Source organism: Pteronotus mesoamericanus, unplaced genomic scaffold (genome assembly GCF_021234165.1).
Source record: "Pteronotus mesoamericanus isolate MK-2021 breed Mesoamerican mustached bat unplaced genomic scaffold, CSHL_Meso_final scaffold_533, whole genome shotgun sequence".
Taxonomy (NCBI): Eukaryota; Metazoa; Chordata; class Mammalia; order Chiroptera; family Mormoopidae; genus Pteronotus; species Pteronotus mesoamericanus.
The window spans coordinates 899,489-925,693 of NW_026555320.1; the positions used below are offsets into that span (position 1 = coordinate 899,489).

General features: G+C 43.3%; 1 protein-coding gene across 2 annotated transcripts in view; it reads right to left on the reverse strand.

The window, feature by feature from the left end:
- Positions 1-22,661, reverse strand: part of ANO10 (anoctamin 10) — a 121,448-nt gene extending 98,787 nt beyond the window's left edge. Inside the window, exons 1-7 of one of the 2 annotated variants that reach the window (XM_054594803.1) lie at positions 22,521-22,661; positions 15,969-16,121; positions 11,056-11,253; positions 9,777-9,911; positions 4,971-5,090; positions 3,213-3,782; positions 1,729-1,784 (exon numbers count right to left, since the gene is read on the reverse strand). In XM_054594803.1, coding sequence (XP_054450778.1) covers positions 1,729-1,784; positions 3,213-3,782; positions 4,971-5,090; positions 9,777-9,911; positions 11,056-11,253; positions 15,969-16,107 — 1,218 coding nt within the window. In that variant the 5' untranslated portion in view covers positions 16,108-16,121; positions 22,521-22,661. Of the gene's footprint in view, positions 1-1,728; positions 1,785-3,212; positions 3,783-4,970; positions 5,091-9,776; positions 9,912-11,055; positions 11,254-15,968; positions 16,122-22,381; positions 22,501-22,520 lie in introns of those variants that run through there. The other variant, XM_054594802.1, reaches the window with a different exon arrangement.
- Between the last annotated feature and the right edge of the window lie 3,544 nt (positions 22,662-26,205).

Consider the following 26,205-nt stretch of genomic DNA (forward strand, 5'->3'; position numbering starts at 1 on the left):
GGACTCCTCACCTCACAGGGCCACACCTAGGTGGACGAGCGGCACCAGCGAGAGAAGCCAGCCATGACAACCAGCCAGGTCTGGGGAGCATCTCTGTCACCGCAGACCTGAGACCCCCCTGCCCTTGTTCAGACACACAGTTCTGGGTGGGGATTCCGCATTGACAAGTGTCATTTCTTCAAGCAGTTCCTCTGCTTGGGGGTCTGCAGCTACTGGCTGCCCTGTTGGGTTTCCTCTCTGCCTCCCAGCCCCAGGCTGGCTGCTTCCTGTTTAGCAGCATCCCCAGACAGAAGACCGCTAGCAGTGTGACTGTGAGCTCCTCCGTAGTGAGGGAGGGGAGTCGCTGGAGAGGGGCAGTAAGATCGACACAGCCGCAGGGGAGGGGTGGGGGTGCTGTGAAGAGTACCAGGCGGAAATCGGAAATCGACAGCCCCGGAAAGTGGGGAAGGCTCTCTCCCTAAGATTAAAAAGGAAGGGAGAGACCTAGGAAATACAAGCAGATTCTAACATATGACTCTTCACAAGGCAGCCACCTGACATTGTATCTGAAATGCCACAGAATAATAAAGCCCCACAAATAACTGAACTCTTCTAGACAGGCGGAATGTTCTACCTCTAAGGACAGAGGCTCCATATTAAAATCAATTTGAATGATGTTTTTAATGCATTACATGTTCCCTGCTTTCTTTCCCAGAGAACAGAGAACGTAACTTCCTTGCTGATTCAGCATCAATATTTTGAATATCAATTATTTCATGAGGCTAGAACGAGGCTCTCAGAGCCTTTTCAGATACGCGCAGCCACATGCCCCTTTACTAGCGTCCAAATTGCTAAAACGGCTGAATTATTAGCATCTATTATGACAGGCTTTCTACTTCCAAGCCTGCTCTTGCTTCTATAAATGTACCTACTTTCAGAAACCTAAACACATTCCCAATGGTGATTTTTAATCTTTTAAGGGTTGCAACACCAGATAAATAAGCTTCTCAAAATGATACCTACAGGAAAACAAAGACTGTTGAAGTGGGGGCTGAGTCCCTTGCTTGGGAGTAAAGTACATGAACTGGGTGAAAGGGATTACAGTTCAAAGTTCAGAGGCCTCTTCAGGGCACCTGCCTCGATCCTCAGTTACGTTACAGGCGGCTGACGCAGCCTCCTGACAAGTGAGGTGCCTTCAAGCTGGTGTATCTTCATTATTTATAATAATGGTGGAAAGAAGCAGAGTGTGCAAGCTTTTACACACGTGGCCAGCAAGTTACACGATGCCTTCTCTCCTCCTCTCTCCTTCCACCCATCAAAACATGCTGGGAACCTCTTGATTTCTAAAAATTTCTTCACCAAAACTTTAAAAAAATACTTGAACGTTCCATCGCTGAATGGATTGTCAGTAACTGGAGGAATTGTTGAATAGGTAAACATTCAAAGAAGTCACCAAAAAAAAAAATAGAAACAAGACTATAAAGTGGTTACTTAGCTTTTTACATATATAGAAATTGGCTATAATACTAATTTCTGCCTTTGAAGTCTTAAATCACATGCATAGTTATACTAAAAGACTATTGAATATATATGTAAAGATGTCTATTAATCAATCCTTGTCTACTTGCACAAAATATGTTAACCATCTGAGAAATTAGAAGCACATCTTCATATTTATATTCCTTAATATTAAATGGTATGCCTTCGTTCTATAGTGAAAATGAATTTGTATATAAAAACTGTACTTACCACTAAAACTTTCAAAATTAGATGATTCTGATAGGCAGACTCCAATCTGTGGTTCTCTAAAATATTAAAAACGAGAGGTGAGTTCCCTCAGATAAGAAAGCAACAGGGGGGGAGCACCGTGGCGAGGGGAGCGGGGCTGGCGCTGTGGCCGAGATGGGACGCCCAGCAGCAGGGCCTCGGCCCCAGACGACGGGCTGTGCGTCACGGCTGCCGCGCCCCACCGAGCACTGGACAGGGAAGGAACAAAGGCTAGAGCATGTACTTCGGGGCACGGCAACATCACTGAGTCCGAAATTATTTTTAAAGTCTTACACCAACACAGAAATATAGGAAGCATCGATAAGTGATCCCCCAGAAAGAGACTCTGGTTGAGTGGTGATGGTAAACCAACAGCAATCTCTGAGGAGTAGGTCACTAAAGACAGTTTCTGGACATGTGGCTTGAAAAGCTTAAGTGAAAGTGGAACTCAGATTTCCATCCTCAGCTGGAAGGAGGAGACACTGTGCAGGAACAGCGGGACAAGAGAACAAAAAGGTGCTGCTGAGGAGTGTCGTCTTGCACAGAGAGGCAGTGTTAGGCTGACCTGGATTTGAGACCCAGCTCAGCTACTCAGCCACTGTCTGACCCGGGCTGGTCATTTAACCTCTTGACACTCAGCCTACAAAACCTTCCTCCAGGTCGCTGTCCGGGTTAGAAATTGTACAAAACCTTAGCCCAGCATCAGCAAAGAAAAGCACTCACTAAATGGTAGCTGCTGTTGTTCAATGGCTAATAAAAATAACTTAAAATGTCTTTGTGGTCCATGAAGGTAAGGCCTAGACTTCTCCCTAAGGATAATAACATATGTGTTTATTTGTTTGAATTAATAAATAAGTTAAAGAGTGAATGGCCTATCAAGATTGCTTTTAAACTACAACCAACTTCCTCTTTCACCGCAGATGCAAAAATGATCACCCATCTTCACTGAGCTCAATGGCCACCCTCGGGACCCTGCACCCCTGGGCAAATGGTTTTCAGATACTTAGACCCAGTTCATTTGGCCAGAGTTTCAGGTAGATAATTCAATCTATTTGACCCTTTGCATAAAACACAGCACTACAGTATTCGGAGCTCAGGTTTAGAACAGAGAGGTACGGATTAGCTTGGCCCTTACTATTTGCTGTCTCACCCTTGTGAAGTCTCAGTATCTTTATTCATAAAATGGTACAATGTGTCTATTTCACGGAGTCCCAAGGAGGGGAAAATGAGATAGGGGGACAAAGTGCTTCACAGGGTACCTAGAACATAGCAACTAACAGTAAACAAGAACTGCAACAGCCGTGATCTGGGGATTGTGGGAGCTCCCAGAGCCTGTGAACTGTTCCTTGTGACTCCAGAATGAGCCCAGAGCGCCATCTATCCGCTCAGCGAGGTAGCAGTTACATGAATCTTATGGTGTAAGCAGTATTTCTTATAGACAACAAAAACAAAGCATCAAGCCTTACCCCAGGAAGTTAGAAACTCGGCAGCATACCGATAGAGGCGGTTCATGACCTCGATCACAATGGCATAGATGATGCTGGGCACGTAGAGCAAGACACTGGTCCACTCGGTCCCACTGTTCTCATGGAGATCCAAGGCCCAGGCCTCCATGTCGAAGTAAATCATCATGACATACAGGGAGAAGTAGAGACAGAGGCACACAAACGGCAGAGAGACCAGGTAAATGCGCAGCTGCCTCTTGTAGCTGGGGTAGAGAGGTTCCTCCCGGCCGGTGACGAAATTGATGCCCAGGACCCCATGAAATCCTGGCCGGGGCTCCTCAAACTGCCTCTTCATGACCAGTGTCCCCCACCTGTAGGTCATGTTGGCGCAGCCACGCTTCCACACTTCCAGGATCACTGTGGACCAGATCAGGTTGAATGAGGCGAAGATCACGTACTTGTCATAGTCCTCCCACACGAACAGGTAGTAAGGAAGCCCAATGACCGCCATGGGGATCAAGGCAAACGTGAAGTACTCCAAAAATCCAAAGTAAAGAGCGATTGTTTCCCCAAAGTAGCCACGAATGCCGTCTATAATGAAAGGAAAAAAAAGAAAGACCTTAAGTGTAGACCACCAGACTTTTTTATCATTTCAAGCAAGCTTATTCATTTTGTAAGAGGGGATCACTTAACACCATGATTTCCCAATCAGCGTGTGACGGTAAGCCCATCCTCTATGCAGAACAAAGACCCCACTTATCTGTACTGTACACCTGACACTTCCCGCGGTGTAGGGCCCAGGCCCTGCTCAGCACCCTGGGTCTAATTCCTCTTTATTTCCCCATCTGGCAGATGCCTTCTTCCTAAAGAAAAAATCACTGAGGGGTTTGTCCCAAATCCCCAAGGTCCTCATTTAAAATTCAGTCATAGCCCTGGCTGGTGTGGCTCAGTGGATTGAACACTGGCCTGTGAACTGAAAGGTTGCCGGTTCAATTCCTGGTCAGGACACATGCCTGGGTTGCAGGCCAGGTGCCCAGTTGGGGACGTGTAAGAGGCAACCAAATTGAAGTGTCTCTCAGACACCAATGCTCCTCTCCCTCTCTTTCTCCCTCCCTTCTCCTCTCTCTGAAAATAAATAAAATCTTTTTAAAGAAAATTCAGTCATGGCCAATAAAACATTGTAATTTGGGGGTTTAATTTATGCTCCTCACTTATCTCCTACTTTAATATTGTAGCTACAGGTGTTCTTTTCAAAGACAACTCCCCTCCATAGTATCCTGCTCCCTATACCTGAAGATAAAATTTTCATCAGTGTCATGGCAAATGTTTCAATACACTGAAGAAAAATTATTCAAAATCACAGAACAATATTCTAGACACTAACTTCTAGCACTGCCATGGAACACACTCCAAATGATTAGCTCTAAAGAAAGAGAAAGTTTCAAAGACAAAATATTCACAGTCCCACTAAATTCTTATCAGGTCTGTTCTACTCCAGCGCTGACAGACATGCACTTGTGAAGGACACTAACCTGCCCGTGTCGTTGGTAAAATTTAGAGAGAGCCTGTAACTCAGTCCATCTAAAATCGTATTATAAGTAAACACATAGGCCTTGGAACCCATCTCGTTCCCTTGCCCCCATTTCTTCCCACATGCAGCCACAGAGCCTGGGCTGGCAGAGCGTTAAGTATGTGCCCAAGGCGGGTGACGCCACTGCTGACGGTGGCTTTTTCATCGGCAGGGATTCCTCTTCCCGCAGAGCAGGGACTGACACTTACCTACGGGCTGATACTTTAAACTGAACCGAGTATACCAGCTGTCCTCAAGCTTCTTCAGGGCTTCGTTGTCGTGCAGGGGGAACACCTGGGTCACAATGCGGGACGTGAGCAGTCTTCTCACTGCAGGGGGAGAATGTGCCAAACTAGTAACACGGATTTGAAGTTGCTCCTGACGCTCTCCATGGGGTGCGACAAAAGCTCTCCAGGGAGAGGGCGCTACACAAAGGCCGCTCGAACCCCGCCCCCACGCCACTCCCCAGGTGTGTGCTTCTGCTCTTCCGAACGGCAAAGATCGTTACTGTTTTCTCTGACTATGAAAGCAATACAAATCAATATAAAACTTTACACTGTGCAGAAATGTACACATTAGAATTATTCTCTCCCCAAAATAATTGTAAACAGCAATTTAGTGTATCATACCAGACTTCAAAATATACATTCATGAGTATATATAATTTTAAAATGGGATTATTCTATATACATTTTTCTGTAATCTTTTCTCATGTAATAATATATAATGAATCTGTCAGTGCCAATATATTATAAATAGAATATGAAATGTCCTTTTTAACAGTATCATAATATTCTCTTGTATGAAATGCTATAATTCTCTATAATATTTGAATAACTTGAATAATTTGAAAAATATTTGTTTCCTTCCTTTGCTATTATAAATAACGTTAAAATTCTTGTATATATACCCTTTCCCACCTGTCTACTATTTCCTCATTGAATATACTTAAAAGTAGAACTGTTAGACTCAAGAGAATAGGTATTTTAGGTTTGGACACATATTACAAAACTGACCCTAGGAAAATTTTACCAATCCATCCTCTCAGTACAGTGAAAGTAAGAAAATGGCTTTGTTCCTTTTATTCTTGATACTGAGTATTTTCAATCACTTTCATCTTTTCTGATAACAAAGGCTTACATTCACAAAAACCAAATATCAAAATCAAACCAAATAAAGACTTCCTACTTTGAGCAGTCATTTGGCAAGTATGATTTTAACACTCATGCACATATCTGAAAGAGGCCAACCAATTTAGCCGAAGACAATACCCTCCAGTAACGATAACTGAGACGGAGCATTCTCTCGTCCCTAACAGAGGGACTCACTGGCATGGCCTTTAGGAGGACGTGTGTGCAGCACACATGGAGAACTCGAATGCAGTGCCTTGTGCCGTATTTGGGGAAATGGAGCACTTTCCACACAAGTTCCTAGGAGTGCCGCCTCCTAAAGATTATGGATGCTTATAAGATGGAATCAGCATCAAAAAAGGATGCTTTGCTGTTTTCATCCACTGGAAGCTCCGAACTCTCTAAGGTTAACCAGCTCAACTCTTATCTCCTGTCTACCTAGTCACCAAAGTTAGGAACATCAGTCAACAGGCCCCTCAGTAAGGAGCAGCAAATAAATGTCGGAAGAAAAACACGATTTAAGTTTTCAGTGTAGAAACACTACATAGTAGAACAGAGAGAGGCCGAGTGCTCTCAGAACGGGTGCCCTGTCGTAAAATCCTCAGAGCAATCTAAAAGTAAACCTAACCTCTTCGGGGGGGCGGGGGGGGAAGATAATAAAGAGGAGATATCTGATACTAACCAGAGGAAAAAGTCTAGGTCGAAAAGAATTCCTAATACACAGTTCTTCTTACAATTCTATCTCCTGTAAGCTATACAGGAAAAAGCTTTTAAAAGCTAAGGTCATGATGAAATCTTCCTTAATGACTGGAAAAGGTATACAGTTTAAGTTAAAACAGTCTATGGTGTCATCAAATCCATTTTAAAATGTTTTTATTCTCAAGTATTTCAGTATATTTTTTTCTTAGCTAATATGAGTAGAAGTTGGTCGCCCACAACTGGTCTGATTCTTCTCTCATATTTGGGGGTGCATGGCTATAGCTTATTCTTTCTTTGTATTACTAGCCTTTTCAATTAGTACATCAAGTTTTTTTAAACTTTGAACTGATCTACAGCATCTAAATTATTACTTTACTATTTTTAACTTCTTTTTTTTAAAAAACGACTCCATTCTACTGTAGAAGACTTTCCAGGCAGACATAAAAACCAGCCTGGATACTTCTAAAAATAGGAACTGGGAAGAGAATATAAAGCCACTGGTCCTCAATTACTGGGCTTCGCTTCACCGTCAATGCCAAAAGCAGGGTTCTGGTTTCACCTTCTAAAAATAGAGGGTTTGTTTTTTTTTTTAAAAATCCTCCAACCTTCTGATGTGCGCTAAGAATGCAATTAACATGAGCCTTACCTTCAAAGGAAAATATGATGCTGTTCAGTCCTATTTAAAGAAAGGAACAACTTACACCAAGATTCCTTCCTTCAGGAATGCTGAATAATCTGTTGGCAACTACTAGGGTTATTCCTATTACAGCCACTTAACAATCAGCTAAGCAATCCAAAATCTAATTTAAGGGGGACTATAAGTAACCTGGCTTATAGTCGAACTCTCTAAATTAAATAATGTAATAACAATACTAATACAGTACTGCTTCTGTCTTTGGCTAATGTGATGTGATTTTTATTTCAAAAATAAAACCAAAAATCTCTCTCTGAACTCCTTACAGCGTCTCTGTGCAACAGGGAGGGGCAGGTCATGCCGCCCCGAATCAACCCCAGCAGAGGGGCGAGGAGCACGCAGGGCGCCCTCAGGGAGAGAGGCTCCCCCGCAACCGCTGCTGTGCTCCTGCGGCCCCTCCCAGGCCCGCCCGACTCCAGCACCTTCGTGTGAACAGAACACTTTTGTCTTAATAAGGAGAACTGTTTCCTGGGGATACCTGTGTTTTCAAAATACATCTTTGTATTTCTGTATTATTTTCATCGCTGCTTAATATAAAAACTATAAATATGTATGTAGCCACAGTATACATGTGTGTTAATATATATGTATACCCAGCAAGAGCATGCATATAAAAATACATCAGTAGATTAATCGTCTTAGGTGCATGCCCGCTACATAATATTTACTTGAAATCTACTCTAATGTTTTTATGAGAACAATTAATAATCTTAAAATACAGATTATATCTGACACTCTAATCTACCCTTTTGTATACAGAATACATTCAGAGGAAATTAACATAATATTCTAAAAGAATAACAATATAGCAACATACCTAATATGAGGTGTGCCATATGCCACCAATCATCGGATAGACATTTTGAGACAGAGTTTTAACCTAAAGAACATCCCTGAGGCTACAGTTAACACCTCAGTTCTTGGCTCCTTTATTCCTCTTTCTAAAGAAAACCTTTCATTCAGTTACTTGCATAACTATAATCTACGAGGAATCAAGGGGAGAAGGCAGAGCCTGAGAGTACAAAGATTACGAAGAGACCTCAGCTCACACAGAAGATACGGGCGGGATGCCCACCAAGGGGCACAGTGACAACTGAGCCACATGGGACCAGGTGCTCGGCCTGCGCAGTGCATGCTGTCCGACGGGAGCGGGGAGAGCCCTGGGGCACGCGCCTCCTGGCACCGCCCAACTGCCTCACGGTCATGTTCACCCCGACACCCATGTTATCTACTTAATGAAAGCTTTCTATCAAGACACAGCATCATGGTGAGCAAAATGATAGCCGCTGTGTGTAAAATGAAAATCAAATTAAACTGAAGACAATGGAGAAGTTTCTCATGAAAGTCCCGGCCAGCTCTCAAAGGATGGCTGGGGACAGCACAGGCCAGGTTGCCATCGCTCCTCCCCATCGGCTTCAGAGAAGAGGCCTCCCTGGGGGGGAGTGGCTCCCACAAAACTTAAAGGTAAAATTAAGCTTTTCCACTTATTGCTGTGGATTAAACTTAATGAAACTCTAGGACTTTAAGTTACTCTAAGTTTTCTAATTTACGCTCTGAAAATAGTTCAGTTTATAATTATGCATATTCCATTTCTTCTTCAACAAATTATTATGATTATAAAATTAAAACGATCCAAAATGCATGATGGCATTTTTAGAGGCATTTAAATACATAAAGGAAGAGAATAATGCAGAATTTTAAAATCCAGACTTGGCAACTTCACATGATTCTTATCTCAGATGGTATAAAAAATTTTCAAATGGCCATGATTTCGATGATTTTATTGTTTTTATATTTATTATAAAAAAAGAAAGAGAGGAAATGAGGGAGGGAAGGAGCGGAGGGGACACAGAAGCTCACATGTTTAAAGTGTATTTTAGGCAGCAAAAAGGCTCTGAGGCCCTGCCACGATCTGAGCTTGGAATTACACTTTGTAGTAAGCACTTCCATTCTGCACACTACTATGCTCATCCCCACGGAATTACAGAAAATGAGAAAGTTGCTACCTGCTGCTTTCCACTCAGGCATTGTCACCTGTGACTCTTCCTACGCCTCTCTGTCTGCACGTGTTCCCGCCCAGTGAGACGAGGGGAGACGGAAGGGATGCTCCAGGGAAAGCCCAGGCCTCCCCTTCTGATTCCCCCCCAGATTTTCATTCTCGTACAATGTCTGAGCCTAGAGTAAACTTTGTTTATTTTAACTGAGTAATACGTACATGTGTTTACACTGAGCTTCATGCTGAGCACTGAGACCTTGATAATAAGAAGCAGCAACCCAAGTAGGACAAATATATTGATCTAAAACACGCAATATAAGGCAGCTCTAAAGGCAAAAGATATGTTCGTGAGAAAAGTAAATTACTGTAAAGTTGTGAAAGTTTCTCAGTAAGAGGGAAAAAATAAAGCCTCGGTAACGTGTTTTTTTATGTTTGCTAAAAAGAATAAATTGCATTAGAATGTATATTCATAAAGCAGGTTAACATAACCACTTACATAATGATTTTCCTGGATACAACTTCGCCTGGGGGTAACCAGGGATCATTTTTTCATCTCTGGCTCTGAGATTTTCAAGTTCGTGTTTGATAATGAACTGACATTCTGCCATTGTGAGAAAATCATCATTGTTATCTAAAATAGAACAAAAAATTTCCAGTTATCTTCTCAGTAATAGCCAAACTAAGGTTAATAATAGTCAAATACCTTGGGGTTATAGAAATAATGATATACACAATAAATAATTAATATAAGGAGCAAGCAAAGTATAAAACTGGTAAATTTAACAGAACATAAAGCTCCTTAGATACTTGATAAGAATAAAAATATTCTGTTATGTCTTCACATAATACAATTCTTCAATCATTGTATGAGTTTTTATATAACTTGACCCAAACATCCAATGGCAGACACCTGCTTGATCTCATCAACCCCACCGAGCAGAAGGCAGTATGGTCTCCAATCCTAACAATCTGTAACTAGGGATGGAACAGAAGTTGGCCCATGTGGAAATTCTCCTTCAAACTCACAAGTCCAGGCCATTCCCTTCTGCAGTTGAACATTCATCCCATAAACAAGGGAGAACAAAGTCTGAGATGAAAATAGCATTTTTGACAGGTAACTCCTCTTAAATGAGGTGAATTTCACCTTCATTATTTATTCACTAAGATAAAAAAGAAAAACCCAGAGTGAGTGAGTCTGAAGAAGTCGAAGCACATCTTCGATCTCTGAATGCCCTGAGGGGCCCATCGATGAGAATCAAATCTAATATAAACTCCCATTCTGTCAGGGCCACCGGCTTCTCAGTCCTTCCAGAAACCATTCTCTCCTGGAGTTCCTTTGGAGGCCAGAAGAGAACCAGTTACCCACCAGGAAACGGGGATTCTAAGACACTGAACTGCCGCTCTATTTTGTATGAGACTTTGCTATATAAAGCCAGTGACTGACTATTCACCATTGTAAGAATTACAGTAGAATAATTTAATTGTATGTCATCCTAATTGATGTTACTCTATTCCAGGGTGGGAAAGCAAGGCCCCTGGGCCAAATCTGGCCCATCACCTGGTTTCATAAGTAAAATTATACTTATACTCCCCACCCAATGTCTAAGGCTGCTGTTGCTTTCTACAATGGCTGTGCTGAACGACTGGGAGCAAGCGTATGGCCCGCACGGCCGTCATTATTTCCTGTTTGCCTGTTGGCTCTTTACTGAAAAGACTTAGTCATTGAAAACTTCTCGTTGAGGAGCTGACCCTGCAGACACCGTGCTGGGACTCACCGTCGAAGCCTTTGAAGTTGTGCCGCGTCCCGTAGGTGAAGGCCCTCATGGTGTTATCGTGGCATTCCTTCACCAGCCCCACGGCTTCCGCCCCCAGCAGCAATCTAATGCTGGAGGCGCCCACGAGATACAAGTTCTGATTTTCCACCGTTTCTTTCTCATATTTATTTAACAAGGGTCTGAATAACAACTGCGCACCTTCGAAAACAAAAGGTGAGCACAATCTTAGAAAGAGACAAACGTAAAAGTTTCAAAAATGAAAACCTTCTAAATGAATGATGTGTCTCTAGTTTGGTAGAAAAAAAATAAATTGTCTTAACAGTTTAAACCCGTCTTCCAAATGAACAGGAAATATAAGTAAGGTGGGGATGGTAAGTTCTTTAGAGTTTTTTGAAATAAAAGCCAGAAATGGAAAATACAGCAAGTGGCTTGTCAGTTAGTCAAATTTGAAGTAGATATGAGACAAGAATTCAATATTGACTAGTTCTAGGTATTAATTTGCACTAAGTATGCAGGATAAGAATATTGTTTCTAATTTACACTGAATTATAACATTGTGTGAATGTTAAATAATAAATAAAGAGCAATATAATTTTCAATGATTTTTTCCTGTAAGTATCTATGTTGAATTAGGTTTAATAATCATCTTCTTAACTAGGTTTCCAAACATTAAGAATAGACATTAAAGCCCTGGCTGGTGTGGCTCAGTGGACTGAGTGCCAGCCTGTGAACCGAAAGATCAACAGTTAGATTCCCAGTGCACATGCCCAGGTTGCAGGCCAGATTCCCACCTGGGGGCGTACGAGAGACAACTGATCAATGTATCTCTCGCACATCAATGTTATACTCCCTCTCTTTCTCCCTCCTTCCCTCTCTCTAAATATAAATAAATAAATAAAGATTAGATGTTGTCTTGATCTTGTACATGCAATTATTAAAAGATTATGATAAAAGGAATTTTTCCTAATTTTTTACTTCTACCTATATCAAACTTTTTAAGGTATTTCTCTACTATTTACCCTCTAGAGAGGATTGATGGGAATTACGAAATACTAATCAGATGGTAACAGGATAATGAGCGGAATCTATTATTTCACTTACCAAATAGGTTAATATTGATATATTAAGATTAATGTATTATTTAGGTAATTTATTAGAGGTATTAAAGACTTTAATAAAAAATCAATTAAAGATATATTCAGTTTACAGAAAACACAAATGGCTCGTAAATATAAAATCCTTAGCCTCATTCATATTTAGATAAATGCAAAAATGACGCCAATATGCTATTTTTCACTTCTCACACTGCAAAGATCAAAGTTTGGTAACAAAAAAAAAATAGGTTGGTGAGTACAGCAGCCTCAGAAGTGCCCCACCCCCGCAGACCTGCCTTCAGGAGGCTCTGTGGCGGGGAGCGGGCCGCTGACAGCTCCCACGGCCCTCCTCTGGACAAAGCACCCTCACACCCAGGCCAGCTCCCCCAGCGGCCCCCCGCCGTGGGCGGCCATGCAGGACGCTGGCAGGAGACCATTCCCGCTCACCGTGAGCTGGCCCTTCTCAGAACCATGCTGTAGCCCGAGGCGCCTCCTGTTCATGCCTCCTTCCTCCCCTCTCTCCCTTCACGAGCATCGGATGCCCCTCGGTCTGAAGGCTCTCAGTGCCTGCTCCTGCTCCTTCTCCCCTTCTCGTTTTTGTCAATAAATGTTTCCCTCCATGAGCCTCTGTGTATCAAGTCCCATCTTAGTGGCTCTTGCCTGCAAGGCGCACGCTGACACAGTGAGAATGGCGGAAAGGCCCTCTCAGGCACTTCTGAGAGAGTATCCCTTCAAAGAGAACCCTTGGTCAGCGTCTTATTTTGAAAAAGAGCAGTCCCCGTGTCCCTCCCCCAATTTACATCTGCCAAGACTTCAAATTGTTCAGGTGATTGCTTTGGTATTTGTTTTCATGTGACCAAACAAGATGCTTAGAGAGCTTTTCCTTTCTGTTTGAGGCCTTGGCAGATGGGTGTTTAGCTCTTTTCCCCAACCCGCACTCCGAACCTCCACCATTTCCATCCACCACTCCCATACCTCATCCGCACAGCAGTTATAGCTGTTTCCTTTTTGTTTCATCAATAGCATTTTCTTTATTAGGGTTTTCCTTTCCTACAACTGTCCATTTCCCCCAAAATTAACTGACATGTTTTATCATTTGCTTAGCTTATGAGATACGTATCAATACTTCAGTCCCCCCAGATGTCTCCCAATTGTTTGTCTTCCCTCGACCCACTGACATGATTCCCTGTCAACATCATTTTAGAGACGTCTCTCTTCACTCTGTCCTCATGTCGTGTAGGCAGCTGGGTGGGCTCAGAATTCTAGATTGAAAGCATTTTCCTTCAGAAGTGAAGATAGTACACCACTTCCTTCTAGCTTCCAAGGTTTCTGTTAAGAAGTCTGATCCTTTATATGTGACCTATTTTGTATTTTCTGGAAGTTTTTACGGAAGTTCTTCATCCACCGGCTTCTGAAACTTCCAATGATGTGCCATTCTCATCCACCGTGCAGGGCACTGCGTGAGCCCTTTCGATCTAAAAAAGCCTGGCATCGAGTTTTTCTTTGATAATTTATTTCTCTCCTTTTCCTGTTCTCTTTCTAGATATACTTTTATTCGGATGTGTACCTTCTAGACGAGTCCTCTAATTTCTTTATATTTTTCCCGCATATTTTCCAATTCTTTACCTTTTTCCTCTATTTCCTGGAATGCTTTTATCAAAATTATCCTCTAACTCTTCTACTGAGTTTTTTTAAATTTTGCTTTCCTATTTTCACTTTGTAAGAGCTGCTTTTCTCCTAAGTGATTATCTTATAATATCCTACTTTGATTCATAGATGTTCTATCTTCTCATACTTCTGAGAAATGAGATTCAAATTCTCTTTTGGTTTTCTTCTTCTACAGTTTGCTGCTTTTTTCTGTTTAGTTTTAGCTTTCTCTCCCTTGTAGAGATTTTCCCCAGACGTTTGGTGACCTTTTGTTGTACGCTACAGTTTAAGAAAGAAGTTCTAGGAGGCGGAACAGGTTCTGTAGGTTTAGATGGTGCTCATCAAAGATGGTTTCTGATGCAAGGTAATCTGGCCAGTTCGTTTTTCACAGGCTCTTCTCTGATTTCTGCCCCTAAGAGAGATTATTCAGTCTCTCCAAGAGGATTTGACTCGAGCTGCCAGCATTTTGGGCAGTAAGTTAGGCATGACGCTGTGGGGTGGAGGGGAGGGGTAACAGTAGTCAGTTGTCACTGCATTTTCAGTACAGAATCTCTGTTTCCAACTTTGCACTGCGCCCCAGGCCAAGAACCTAGGCATCTGGCCCTCTCCAGAGAATGATAAGCAGAGTCCCCTGCTGGGTAGTACAATACGGAAGGGATATGAGGATCTAACTATTTCTTCAAATAGATCTCAGCCAATTCAGTTCTGTCCCCCTTGTTACCTTTTGCCACCAACTCCGCAGCCCGTTGTGTTCCTGCTAAAGCCACCCAATGAGCAGAGAAGCAGCCTGGGCATGCGTGGGAGCCTCTCGCTCAAAGACACAACAAACGTCCTCACATCACAGGACTTTTAAAGAAGTGACTCCAGTCCAGTGAAGCACATTAGGTTTCAGCAAGCAGGAACTGTTATATTTAAGTTTATTTTTGGTTCAGTTATTTGGAAACAGGTTTTGATTGAACGGGTTTTTTTTTTCCATTTTTCTTTTTTCAATTTTTTTTTATTGTTCAAGTACATTAGTCACCATTTTCGGGCTACCACTTTTCCCTGCCCCACCCACCCCCACCTCCCACCTTCAATCCTTCCCCTGAAAGTTTTATTTTTAAAAAAGCATTTCAGTTTATGCTCACCATCTTTTTAAAAAAAAGTATTTACCGTATTTTGCCATGTATAATGTGCACTTTTTTGCCCAAATTTTTGAGAGAAAAGTAAGGATGCACATTATACATAGGCAGTACTAATTCTGTATCTATGAAAATGTTTTTAATTCTTTTACTCATGCTTATGTATTAAAAGTGTAACTCTAGAAAGCAATAACAATATCCATATGCAAAATAATGCCCTCGAATATGATCATTGGTTTTGTTTCTACATACAAAGAAATAAATAACTGAATTAAAAAATTAAAACGAAAGATTTCTTTCCTGAAAGTTTGGGCCAAAAACGTGGGAACACATTATACACAGGAGCACATTATACACGGCAGAATAACGGTAAATTCTGTGCAGTGTATGACGACCTCGTGAAGTCTTAGGTGTTGCTCTGCGTAGTTTTACGAAGGGTCTGCTGATGTCCAACGTCCTCCACCCAGACCTAAAGCCATTTTTGCTTGCCCTTCAGGAGAGGACCAAACTTTGGCTTCTACAAAATCATCCCTTAACCACCCTGAGAAGCATCACTAAGTAGCACCTCCTCCTTTCCTTGACTCGTGTAACACTTATAAATAGGGTTCATGGCTACGTATCATGAACTGCTTTGCAGCAGCTCTTTCTCTAGCTTCTATATTCTGCTACTTCAGTTTCCGGGATCAGGCACTCAGTCTCCTTTCCCTGATGGTACTTCTCTCTCCCTAAGCTCCATAACCGGCACACAAAGAACACTCAGCGAACACTCATGGATTCACTTGACAAATATTTATTAAGCACCTACAATGCACCAAGCACTGTAGCTATGAAAAAAATCACTCATGTTGCTTACAAACTAATGAAGACTTACAAATGAATGACGTCTAATGTTGATCTAAGACCTCCTTTTAAGTCCTAGATAAGTAATAAAGACCAAAGAAGTGGACATTAATTGTAGATATATATCTATGAAAAAAATGTAAAACACACCTGAAAATACAGTTTTAGTCACTGAGCATTACTAAGTCTGAGTAACATCTATTTTACTCACCTCCATCTTTCTTCTTAGTGACAATTCTGTTTTTCAGCCACTCTCTGGTTTCCTCTTTGACATCCTGAGCAAGTTCTATGACTACCAAAGGCGTGAAAGAACTCTCACAAGTGTCCAAAGCTGACAAGGTCACTTTCATCTTTGGCAAACTTCCTGAAAATTAAAATAAAATAAAAAGCAAACATGGGTTAGAATGGAAAATGAGATATGTAAACTGTATTTGTATTTTCTCTTTTTTTAAAAAGATTTTACTTATCTATTTTTAGAGAGAGGAAGAGGAGAAAGACAGAGAGGCAAAGAAATATCAATGTGTGGTTCCCTCTCATGCACCCCCAACTAGGAACCTGGCCCACAACCCAGGCATGTGTCCTAGACTAGGAATCCAACCGGTAACTGTTTGGTTCGCAGACAGGCGCTCAATCCACTGGACCATACCAGACACGGCTGTTATTTTCTCTTAATTATTCCTAAATTCTGGCTTCTGAGATAAAGCAGAATTTCTCATGATCCAGATGGGTTATATGACAGGTTCAACTAATGGTTCAAGCACACCTGGGTGAGCCAGGGTCTCTACAAAGATGAGAGAACACCATCCACTTCCAGCTCGGAATACCACAGGAGGGACATTCAGGAAACAGAAAGGTAACAGTGTAAAATGGACTCTCATACAAGAGGATTAAGAAAGTATTTATGAAGGATGGGACACCTGAACAAGATTTAGAAGAACGAATAGCAGTTCACCACACGGACAACGGACGGCATTCTAAGCAGAGGACATAGTACCGCCCCACAAAATAATGATCGAAAATAGCCAACAGACTCAGAGAAGCAAAAGCAGCTATGTATGGCTGGAGCAGTATCAATGTGAGCGGGGAGGGAGGATGGCAAGGAGCTGGTAACTGACAAGGGCCCCTGATTACAAAGGAACTGGGCACTGTCCAATAAATACTGGGAGTCACTAATTTGTGATGAGCAGGGAGCAGACTCAGTCCAACTTCATGTTTCAGTACAGAGCTGATCTCCTAGCATCAGCTTTCTCTCCCACTTTCCCTACCTGGCTCAGGGATATTGCCTTAATCTCTGTTACCAAGCTTAAAACACAAGAGTCAACTTGGAGACCCACAAGCGGTATCAGTCACTAAGATTTAACGGCCTCTCTGTACAATGGTTTGCATGTGAATCTCTCTAACCCAGTGATCCTCAGCAGGGGTGATTTTTGGACTTCAGACTTATTTGTTCTAACTTTGTATTTGGTGTTAAGTTTTAATGACTCCAAAGGACAAGTACAAATCAATTCCTGGGAACAATCACAAAAAGAGCGACCAACACCATGGAACATCTTTCTTTGGGGGAAATCTTGAGCAAGCTGGTCAAAGAGATCCAGGTTGTCTGGCTCTCCTTTGTTTTTCTTTAAAAGAACATTAAGTTTTGTTTGGGGCAACACAGGTATTATAAATGAATATTACATTCAAATTATATTACAAGTATATCAGGAATACTATTAAAGACACCAGCCAAATCAAAGGTCAGCCTGTTAGGCTCTGTAATGGAAGCCAGGTCAAAATAGGACCTAGCACTCATCTCCAAACACCTCGTAATATAGTCAGTAGTTACACAGAATGAAAGAAAAACAGATGGCAATTAGAGCTATGGAACACAGAACACTTAATGTGTAGAAGTCTGGGATCAAGCAAAGGAAAAAGCAATGCTACGCAGGGGAAATACCTGCATAAAGTGAATGAAGCAAGAATCAGGACAGTGTAGGTGAACAGTAAGACTGGCCGGACCAGAGGGGAGCAGTAATGTTTTGTAAGCTGCAACCACTTAAGGAAAATTAATGCTACGGTTTAATGTGATCCAATGGCAAGGGAGGAGTCGCCGAAGGTTTCTGAGCAGAGGACCGGCTGTGTATCAGAGTGATGTGCTTCCCAATAGGTAAATTTAAGGAACAAGAATATGGGTGATCTCTGCGGTATTCTTTCAACTCCCCTGAACTTCCAGAATTTTTCATTTAAAAAACGTTGGGAAAAATGTTAATCTACCAAGAGACTATGAGATGAGCATCATCACCTCATTTTTTAAATGAAAATATCAAATGCAATCAATATTAATCACATGCTTACTGTGAGCCAAGTGCGACAGGGTGTGAGGTACAAAAGTAAGTAGGTCTGTAACGTCCTTCTGAGGAGCTCCCAGGCTCCTAGCGGAAGCACATGGGCATCAATCAAATCATTCTAACACATGGGCTAAGTACAAGAGCAATAACTCAAGGGAGAGGGGTGGCGGTGGGGGGGCACTAACTTTCTGGGAAGGGAGGAGGAGAACCAGACAGCCTTCAACTTGGAGAGACAAATGGATGGCTGCAGGGTTTCTAATATGGGGCACGGAGAGAATAAACTGTGTGAAAAAACAGCAGAGATGGGAAGGGTGGGTGAAGGGAGCAATACACGGGTCAGCGGGGCAGTGCGGACGGCATCAAAGGTCAAAGTTTTCTACCACGTATGCGTTGCCTCATGTAATAAAAGGCCTGTCTTATTCATAATTACCAGGTCATAAAGCAATCTTTCTGAGACACTAAAAGCAGGTCCCAGTTCACGTATAGGAACACTATTTAGAGACTCATAATAAATATGTGCTTATTGATTTCTTCTCATTTGAGATACGATCGGGCTTTCATTATTTGAGGCACAAAATTTTTTTTTTCCATTAGAGCATTTTAATTGCAACCAATATGAATATTTTGTTCAAACTCCAGACCAGAGAGAGAGGGGATCCATAAGCGCTAGATATACTTATGGGGATATATATTAAACTGGAAATGCAGCATTTGACAAATAAATTGAGAAGTCATCACACAGCTTTTTTCTACAATGTGTATATACATATTCATACACACATATATACATATACATAATGTAAAAATAGCACATCTGCAATGTACTAATTCAAAAGAATTTGGAAGAGTATATTCACCCCTATTTTCACTACAGAGGCACAACCTTAATAAGATTCCCAATACATTACAGATAAAAGTGTCACAATATCTGATATACAAAGAGTTCTTACAATTCAACAACCAAAAAAAATAAGAAACTGAAATCACAAGTCACAAGAGGAGAAATACCAGTGGTCAACAGACATTTGAAAAGATGTTCAAATTTACCAATAAAAGAAATGCAAGAGTGAAAACCAGATACTTTATCCTTTTCAGATTTGCTACAGTTGAAAGATGGAGAGAACCCAGTTCTGGGCCAGGTGCAGAAAATGGGGCATTTTTACACAATGATGACAGGTCACTTGTTACCAGGCTGGGCCATCCCTTGGGCCACAGTGTACTGACAATCCAGGTAACTATGAGGCAGGAATCCCCTTACACCACCTGCGCTCTCTTCTTCCTCTCCCTGTAACCCTGAGCCCTTCTTCCTGTGCCCTCTGCTCAGGAAACTCTGTCACTGTCCAGGAAACCTCTGGGGACGCCCCGTCCCTGGGAGATGCCTGCCCCGTGTGTTGGGCATGCAGCGGGGCGCAGTCCGGCACACCTGCACTCTGCAGTTCGCTGCGGTGGAACCCAGGCCTGCTCCAGTCCCACTTCTCCAGTGACATGAATGTCGAGTGTAAGATGATGGCCATGAGAAGCCTTATGGCAGCCGTGGCATAAGCTGAGTTCTGCAATCTACTTTTCCGGAGGGTCTTACAGGGAGCTTGCTCCACCGTCATTATGCGTACCGGACAAGCACTGATCCCAAGACCAGATGGGGGGCACATTAGGGCTTTAAGTGTGGGTACAGAAAAGGGCCTCGTGGTTTCAATTGGGGACAATCTAAAAACAAGCACGTTCAACATATACCGACTTCTTGGGCACTGGAGGGGAGAATGATGTCAGCTACCACAGCCAGTTTCCCACTTTTACCCAGACTGCCAGCCAGGACAGCAGCCAGGAGTGACCGGGCGGCACGGAGCAGCGAGCTTCCACCCCGGCCCGGGGCACGGGGTCAGTAGACAGCCATCCCAAATTCTGTTCTCCATGATCACGGGTTGAACTGCATACAGGGCCAAATAGAAATCTACAAAGGAACTGGATTACTGGACTCACGTGGCTTTTACAATTGCTACTGGAATCATCTGACTACAGTAAGAAGTAAATCCTGACCAGGGTGACTGAAACGCATGAAGAGAAACACACGGTGAGTTCCACCGTGGGGGGAGTGGCAGTGGGGGTGGTTTATGTGCATATTTTATCAGGGAACAAGACAGTACTAATGGCTCTCTTCCTGAGTTTTGGTAAAAGGGGGGAAAATCAGTGGAATTGTCATCAATTCAAAAGCTAACAAGAAAATGCCCAAGGCTGTCTTTAGGAATCAACTTATTTCAGACTCAAGGAGAAACATGAAGTAAAATTACAAAATTATTCCCAGTCATCAAACAGAATAAGGACATGTCAGTGAGAGAAAAATGAAGGGCCAGATCAAACTGGAGGATGAGAGGAATCTCCTTATGAGGAAAGTTGTCATTTCAATGGCCAGGGCAAGAAGAGGGACAGGACTCCTCTAGAGACAACTTAGGGGCACCCTCTCGAGCCTTTGACAGGCAGTTAACCTTGAGAGCAATTGTGGGACACTCCCACCTTGGGACGTGGGGCAGCTGCCTCTTGGTTACACAAGAGATGGGCAGATATGAGAGTGGAAAACCAGAACCGCACACACCCACCCTCCCTAGAGTTTCTCAGTGACAACCACAAAGTAGGGAAGTGGTGGGGACTATTCCCTGAGGAGCGTATCAGGAACCTGGTGACCTTAGGACTCAACAGGAAGTTGTAGGAGACACGGCACACTGAAGACGGCCTGGCCACAGCAGCCCAGGCCTGACGGGACACTGTGCAGACAGAAGGCCACCTCTGCACAGAGTCACTCAGCTGGGTCTGGCATGGAGTGACCAGTGAGGCAAGACAAGAATGTGTCTACTGTCATAGCCCCAGACACTAACAAAATTTTGATCCTTCTGGCTGGCTAATGTCTGAAAACCTGGAGCAACAATGACTCTCACCTCTGAGCACATGAATTGCCATACAGTTGAACTCTTAACATGTGATAAATAATCAATCCATACGACTAATGGGCTATGTATCATACAATTTAAAAAGATTCATAAGGAGAGTTTTTAATGATGCAGAAAAATGACAAATGAGGAAACTGCAAAATACAATGAAATATGTAATATGTTCCCAATTAAGTATTATGTACATTTAAATACACAAAAAATACAAAAAGGATTGAGAATTGTGGCAAAATGTTAATAGGGTTGGTGACATTACTCAGGGTTTTCATTTTCATCCTATATATTTCTCTACCTTCCAAGTTTTCTACAGTGAAATAAAAAAGTTTCACTGGATTTTTTTAAGTGCACACTTTCCAATTTACCAGGCCTTTCCATTAGCTTAGATCTTTTAAATGTCATTCTTCATCTGCAGTTCTATGATTCTTTCAGCAGCAGCTGGTCCGAATAGACATGGTCTCCTTTTCATAGTTAATTCAAAACTGTTTGTCATACTCACAGAATGTCCCTTAGAAAACATGTAGTCCTCTAGGTTACTATGACTTAAAATTGAAAGTAGCCAGATGATAAAGATCTAAATTTTTAAAACCCATAGGATTAGATTTTTCAAAATCACAACTCCGCAGGATTTAAGTGAATGTGCTACAACTGTGTTTTGAGTATGAATAAACCTCAGCTGTACTTCCAAAATCCACGACCTCCCTCCAGGATCCACTGTCCCATCTGCTCAAATAGCGTTCACAGCAGACAGCGCACACCAGTGCGAGCTCTGTGAGGGACCAGGAAAATTAGAGCAGCCGGCAGGAGGACCCCATGCCATCCTCATTTCTCTCGTTTCCCAGGCACTGACCCTGACTTGCATCTATTATTTAAACTGTACGCTGTGTCCCCGTCAGAAACCTGGCCATCCGATCACTCGGTGTGAAAGAGCATCGCCCTGCGAGTTCGCTCGGGCCACACCCGTTCTGAGATTCCCTAGCCCTCCCGAGTTCCCTCCGAACAGGGTCCGGGGAAACATAAATCGTGGGTCTCTCTGAGCTGGTCCTTCCTAAAAACGCCCTTCACTAGGCTTCGCCGTTTTCCCCACCCCACTCACGACCACCCGACCCAAAGTACTGAACCTCCCTCCCGTCATAATCCCCCACCTTGAACCCACCAGCCCCAGATTTCGGCCTCACCACCTTTCTTCCATTCCATTACTCAACCCTCCATCCCCAGACTCCTATCTCCTCCCCAAATCGGGGCTGTCTCCAACCTCCAGGTGTGACGGCCACTCCCCAACACCTTCACCCTTTCCTCTCCCCACCTGAACACCCCCCAACACACTTCCCCATTTCTAGGATCGCCAGCACTGGAGGTACCCCGGGAGGAAGAGAGCGGCCCGGAGGCGTCCCTCGACGCGATCCACCGCCTCCCGACATCCCGGGCTCAGCAACCCGCTCGGACCCGGGCTCTACCCTGCGGAGAGCAAGGGGCTCCGAGGTGCCCTCCCCCACTCACCGGCAGCCGCGGCGCTCCACGTCTTAGGGGCGGGCCCGAGAGCCGGCGAGACCGGGAGCCCGGCGAGCGGACGCACGAGGCGGGGCCGGCCGGAGCGGCGGGGCGGGAGGGGCCGGCGGGGCCGGCGCGGCGGGCGCGGCGGCGCCTAGCGGCGACTACCCGCAGGCGGGGGCGGGACCATGGTGGGAGAGGCGGGACCTGGCGGCGCGTCGCACCGAACTGGGTCGAGGTTGAGCGAGGTGTGGCTTCCGGCGAGGACTGGGTCGGCTCCGGAGAAATGAGGGACTAGCCTAGCTGGCTAGTCTTGCGGAGTGTCTGTAGAAAGGGAGAGGCGTAGCTTCTGGGCTGTCACTCTGAGTGGGGGTGGGATTACGGCGGAATAGGCGAGGCCTCGTTGGGCGTTCACTCCGAGACGGAGGGCGGGACCATGGTGGGGAGAGGCGGAGCCTGGCTGGGCTGTCACTTCGAGTGGGGGCGGGACCACAATGGGAGAGGCGGGGCGTCGCTGTTGTGTAGCACTTACTGCGGGTAAGACCTAGTAGAGCGACCAAGAGAGGAATGTTCCCCTTAACATTTTCCTTTTTTCCATCTCTTAAGGTACATAGTCCAATTTTCTTGCTACTTTCAAGTGTGAAAACAAGTATTTTCGTTGTAACAGACTTTCAGATGGTGAAACCCCTAATTTAAATTATTAACCCTCGTATCCCAAAAAGCCAAATTCCTTCCACTGGCCTGCAGGGTCTCCCGGGCCCATCATCCCTTATATCTCAGACAGCCTCTTTCACACTCCTCTCTCCTGCACCCCAGCTACATTGGTCTCCCTGTTCGTCCTAGAAATCAACTGCACCCTCTCCCCTGCCACCTTAAGGTCTTTGCCCTGGCTATGTCCCTTGGCCTAAAAAGCTCTTTGTTAATTATGGAGATGGTTTGCTTCCTCCCCTTCCTCAAGGGAATGGAATCCCACCTGCTCACTGAGGTCCTTTCTGACCATCCTATTTAATACCTGTTGTCCTCCCCACCCCACCATCTCTCTATCTTACCCACATTCCTGTCTTTTTTCCACTGCATTCATCACCTTCTAACAGTTTATGTTATGTTCATTGTCAGTCTCTCCCTAGAATGTAAACTTAATAAGGGCAGGGATATTTGTCAGTTTTGTCCCCTGACATATCCCCAGTGCCTGGAACAGCATTAGATCCACAGTAGGCAAGCACTAACTTAGTGGAATGAAGGAAAACAATGAATGAACCCTTTCTCCATACATCCATCTCAGCCCAGAGGGGTGTCTCAAAGTGCTGTAATGCCAGAGAAGCCGGGTCTGCTCTTCCATTTCCCTGTCCCTTCTCTGAGTCTCCCAGGTTCAAGACCCAGGACTGAGGGAGATATGGTTCAAGACCAGGGGAAAGGAACAGAAGCTATTTGTTGCTCTTTCTAGACACTTGAGGGTCTGCTGTGGCAGCTCACAAACCTTACTGACCAGCTGTCCTGTGGCTCTCTTTTAGTAAGTCCTGCATGGATATGTCTAGAAATTCTCTCTCTTCTGAAAAAAGGACGAATTGTTAGCTTCACTAGGTTAAGACACTTATTATTAGGTTTTTTAAAAAATCAATATAAATTTATTAGGTGGATATTTGGATACACAACAACAAATAATAACTTTTTCAAACATTTTTGTGTGCAGGACAGAAAACTGCCAGTACATACCATATCCACTTCTGGAACACAGATTTTAATAAGTATTAATGCACAAAGTCTTAGATATCATGAAACTCTGTGCCAGGATTCTAACTTTCTTTCATGCAATGGATACGAAGATCTAAATTGAAACCTAGCTAAATATAGAGGGAGAGAAACATCAACGCGAGAGACAAACATCTATTGGTTGCCTTCTGTACCCGCCCAGACCAGGGACCAAACCCGCAAACCAGGCACATGCCCTGACTGGGAATCAAACCTCTAACCTTTCGTTTTGTGGAACTATGCCCAACCACCTGAGCCACAATGGGTCAGGGCCCTTTTCCATTTCTAAATGGTCAATTTTTCCAAGATTTCCTTTGCTTACTAATTCTAGGTTGTATCATACTTTAAAAACACCTTCACCTCTCTGAAATTACTTTGAAAACCCATCTATGGTTTCTTTTTACTGTTTATTTTTTTTCCTTTTAAAATTTGACCAATCCAGAATTTGTTTTGATGTGAGTTAAGTGAAGGGGTCCAACTTTACTTTCTGTCTTGATAGCTACAAATTTGCTCATCTTCATTCACTTAATAATCCATCTCTCCCCTGCTGATTTTAAATACCATCACTTTTATATATCAAGTTTTCTACTGTATTTTTGGACTTCCTCAATGTACATAATTTTCTTCCTTTAAAACACCCACCAGACCAGAGTGCAGTCAGAAACACCCACTCTGACAGTTCTTAAATCCCTCATTCCCATCATAACTGCCTAGTGGCTTCAGGCAACTGTTCACTCCAGGTGACTGCAGGTGATCATTTACGTAAGTCTTCCCACTGCATGCCTTAGATTCATAGTATATCATTTTCCATTGGTCAGAAAGTCACCATTGTCTTCAGACCTAGCCAGGTCAGATCCAACCCCAGATTCCTAGCTTGAGAGACAGATTCCTGCAGCCCCTTCCAATACCAAATGTGTGCCTACCTGGGCTGGACTCACAGCCATTGCCTGGCTGTGGAGGGTGGACAACTTGACACATGACCCAAGGAGTTCAGAGTGACATCAGGAAGTTGCCACAACAACCACTGCTTTTGACACCCAGGGAAAGCTTGAGAATAAAAACTGGAACTTGCTGTGAAGAAGCCACCATCTTCAGGGCCAGAAGCCACAGGAAAACAGTTTCCTAACTTCCACCAACCTGATTCAAGTGAGTGCATCTAACTGGAGAGCCTGCTGTATTCTTAGGCTTCCAACCCCTCGAGCTGGCATATTTTCACATAAATCCTGCCCATTTCTTATAAAGGTTATCCCTAGATAGTTTACCTTCCTCGTTACCAGTGTAAAGAAGACATTTTCTTCCATGATAGCTTCTGCTTGCCTGTTATATGAACATCAATTTTGGCATATTAATTGTACATGCTGAATAAAATCTTTTACAGTTTATAGTGGTTTATTCCCTTAGGACTTCTAAGTTAACCATTACAAAATCTGAAAATAATTATAATTTTCCCTCCTTTTTTATCATGTTTCTGACATGAAGGAAATAGTTCTGACGTTTACTCAGCAAGTAGGAGTTTGACTTTGGATTTGAAATAAATATATGTTATCATTAAGGAAGAATCCATGAATTCTTATTTTACTTAAGGTTTTTTATTTGTTAAGGGTGAATGCTGAAGTTTGTTTTATGCCTTTTTATCGTCTATGGAGATACTCATTTGATTTTTTTTCTTAGTGAGAGTAAATTGCATTAATAGGTTTCCTCAGTTAGCCTTTATTCTAAAAGAAGTGGGGAGCCATGGAGGTGTTCTGAGCAGATGAGGGGCGCTGTCTCATTCTCACCTGGCAGGACCACTCGGACTCCTGTGTTGAGAATACACAGCAAAGGAACAGGTGAGTGCGCGACCGCAACAACTGAGGCAAGAGGTGGACCATAACAGGGTGGCAGCAGTGAAGTGGTGAGAAGCAGATTCTAGAAGTATTTTGAGAGTAGAGTTCATTGATGACAT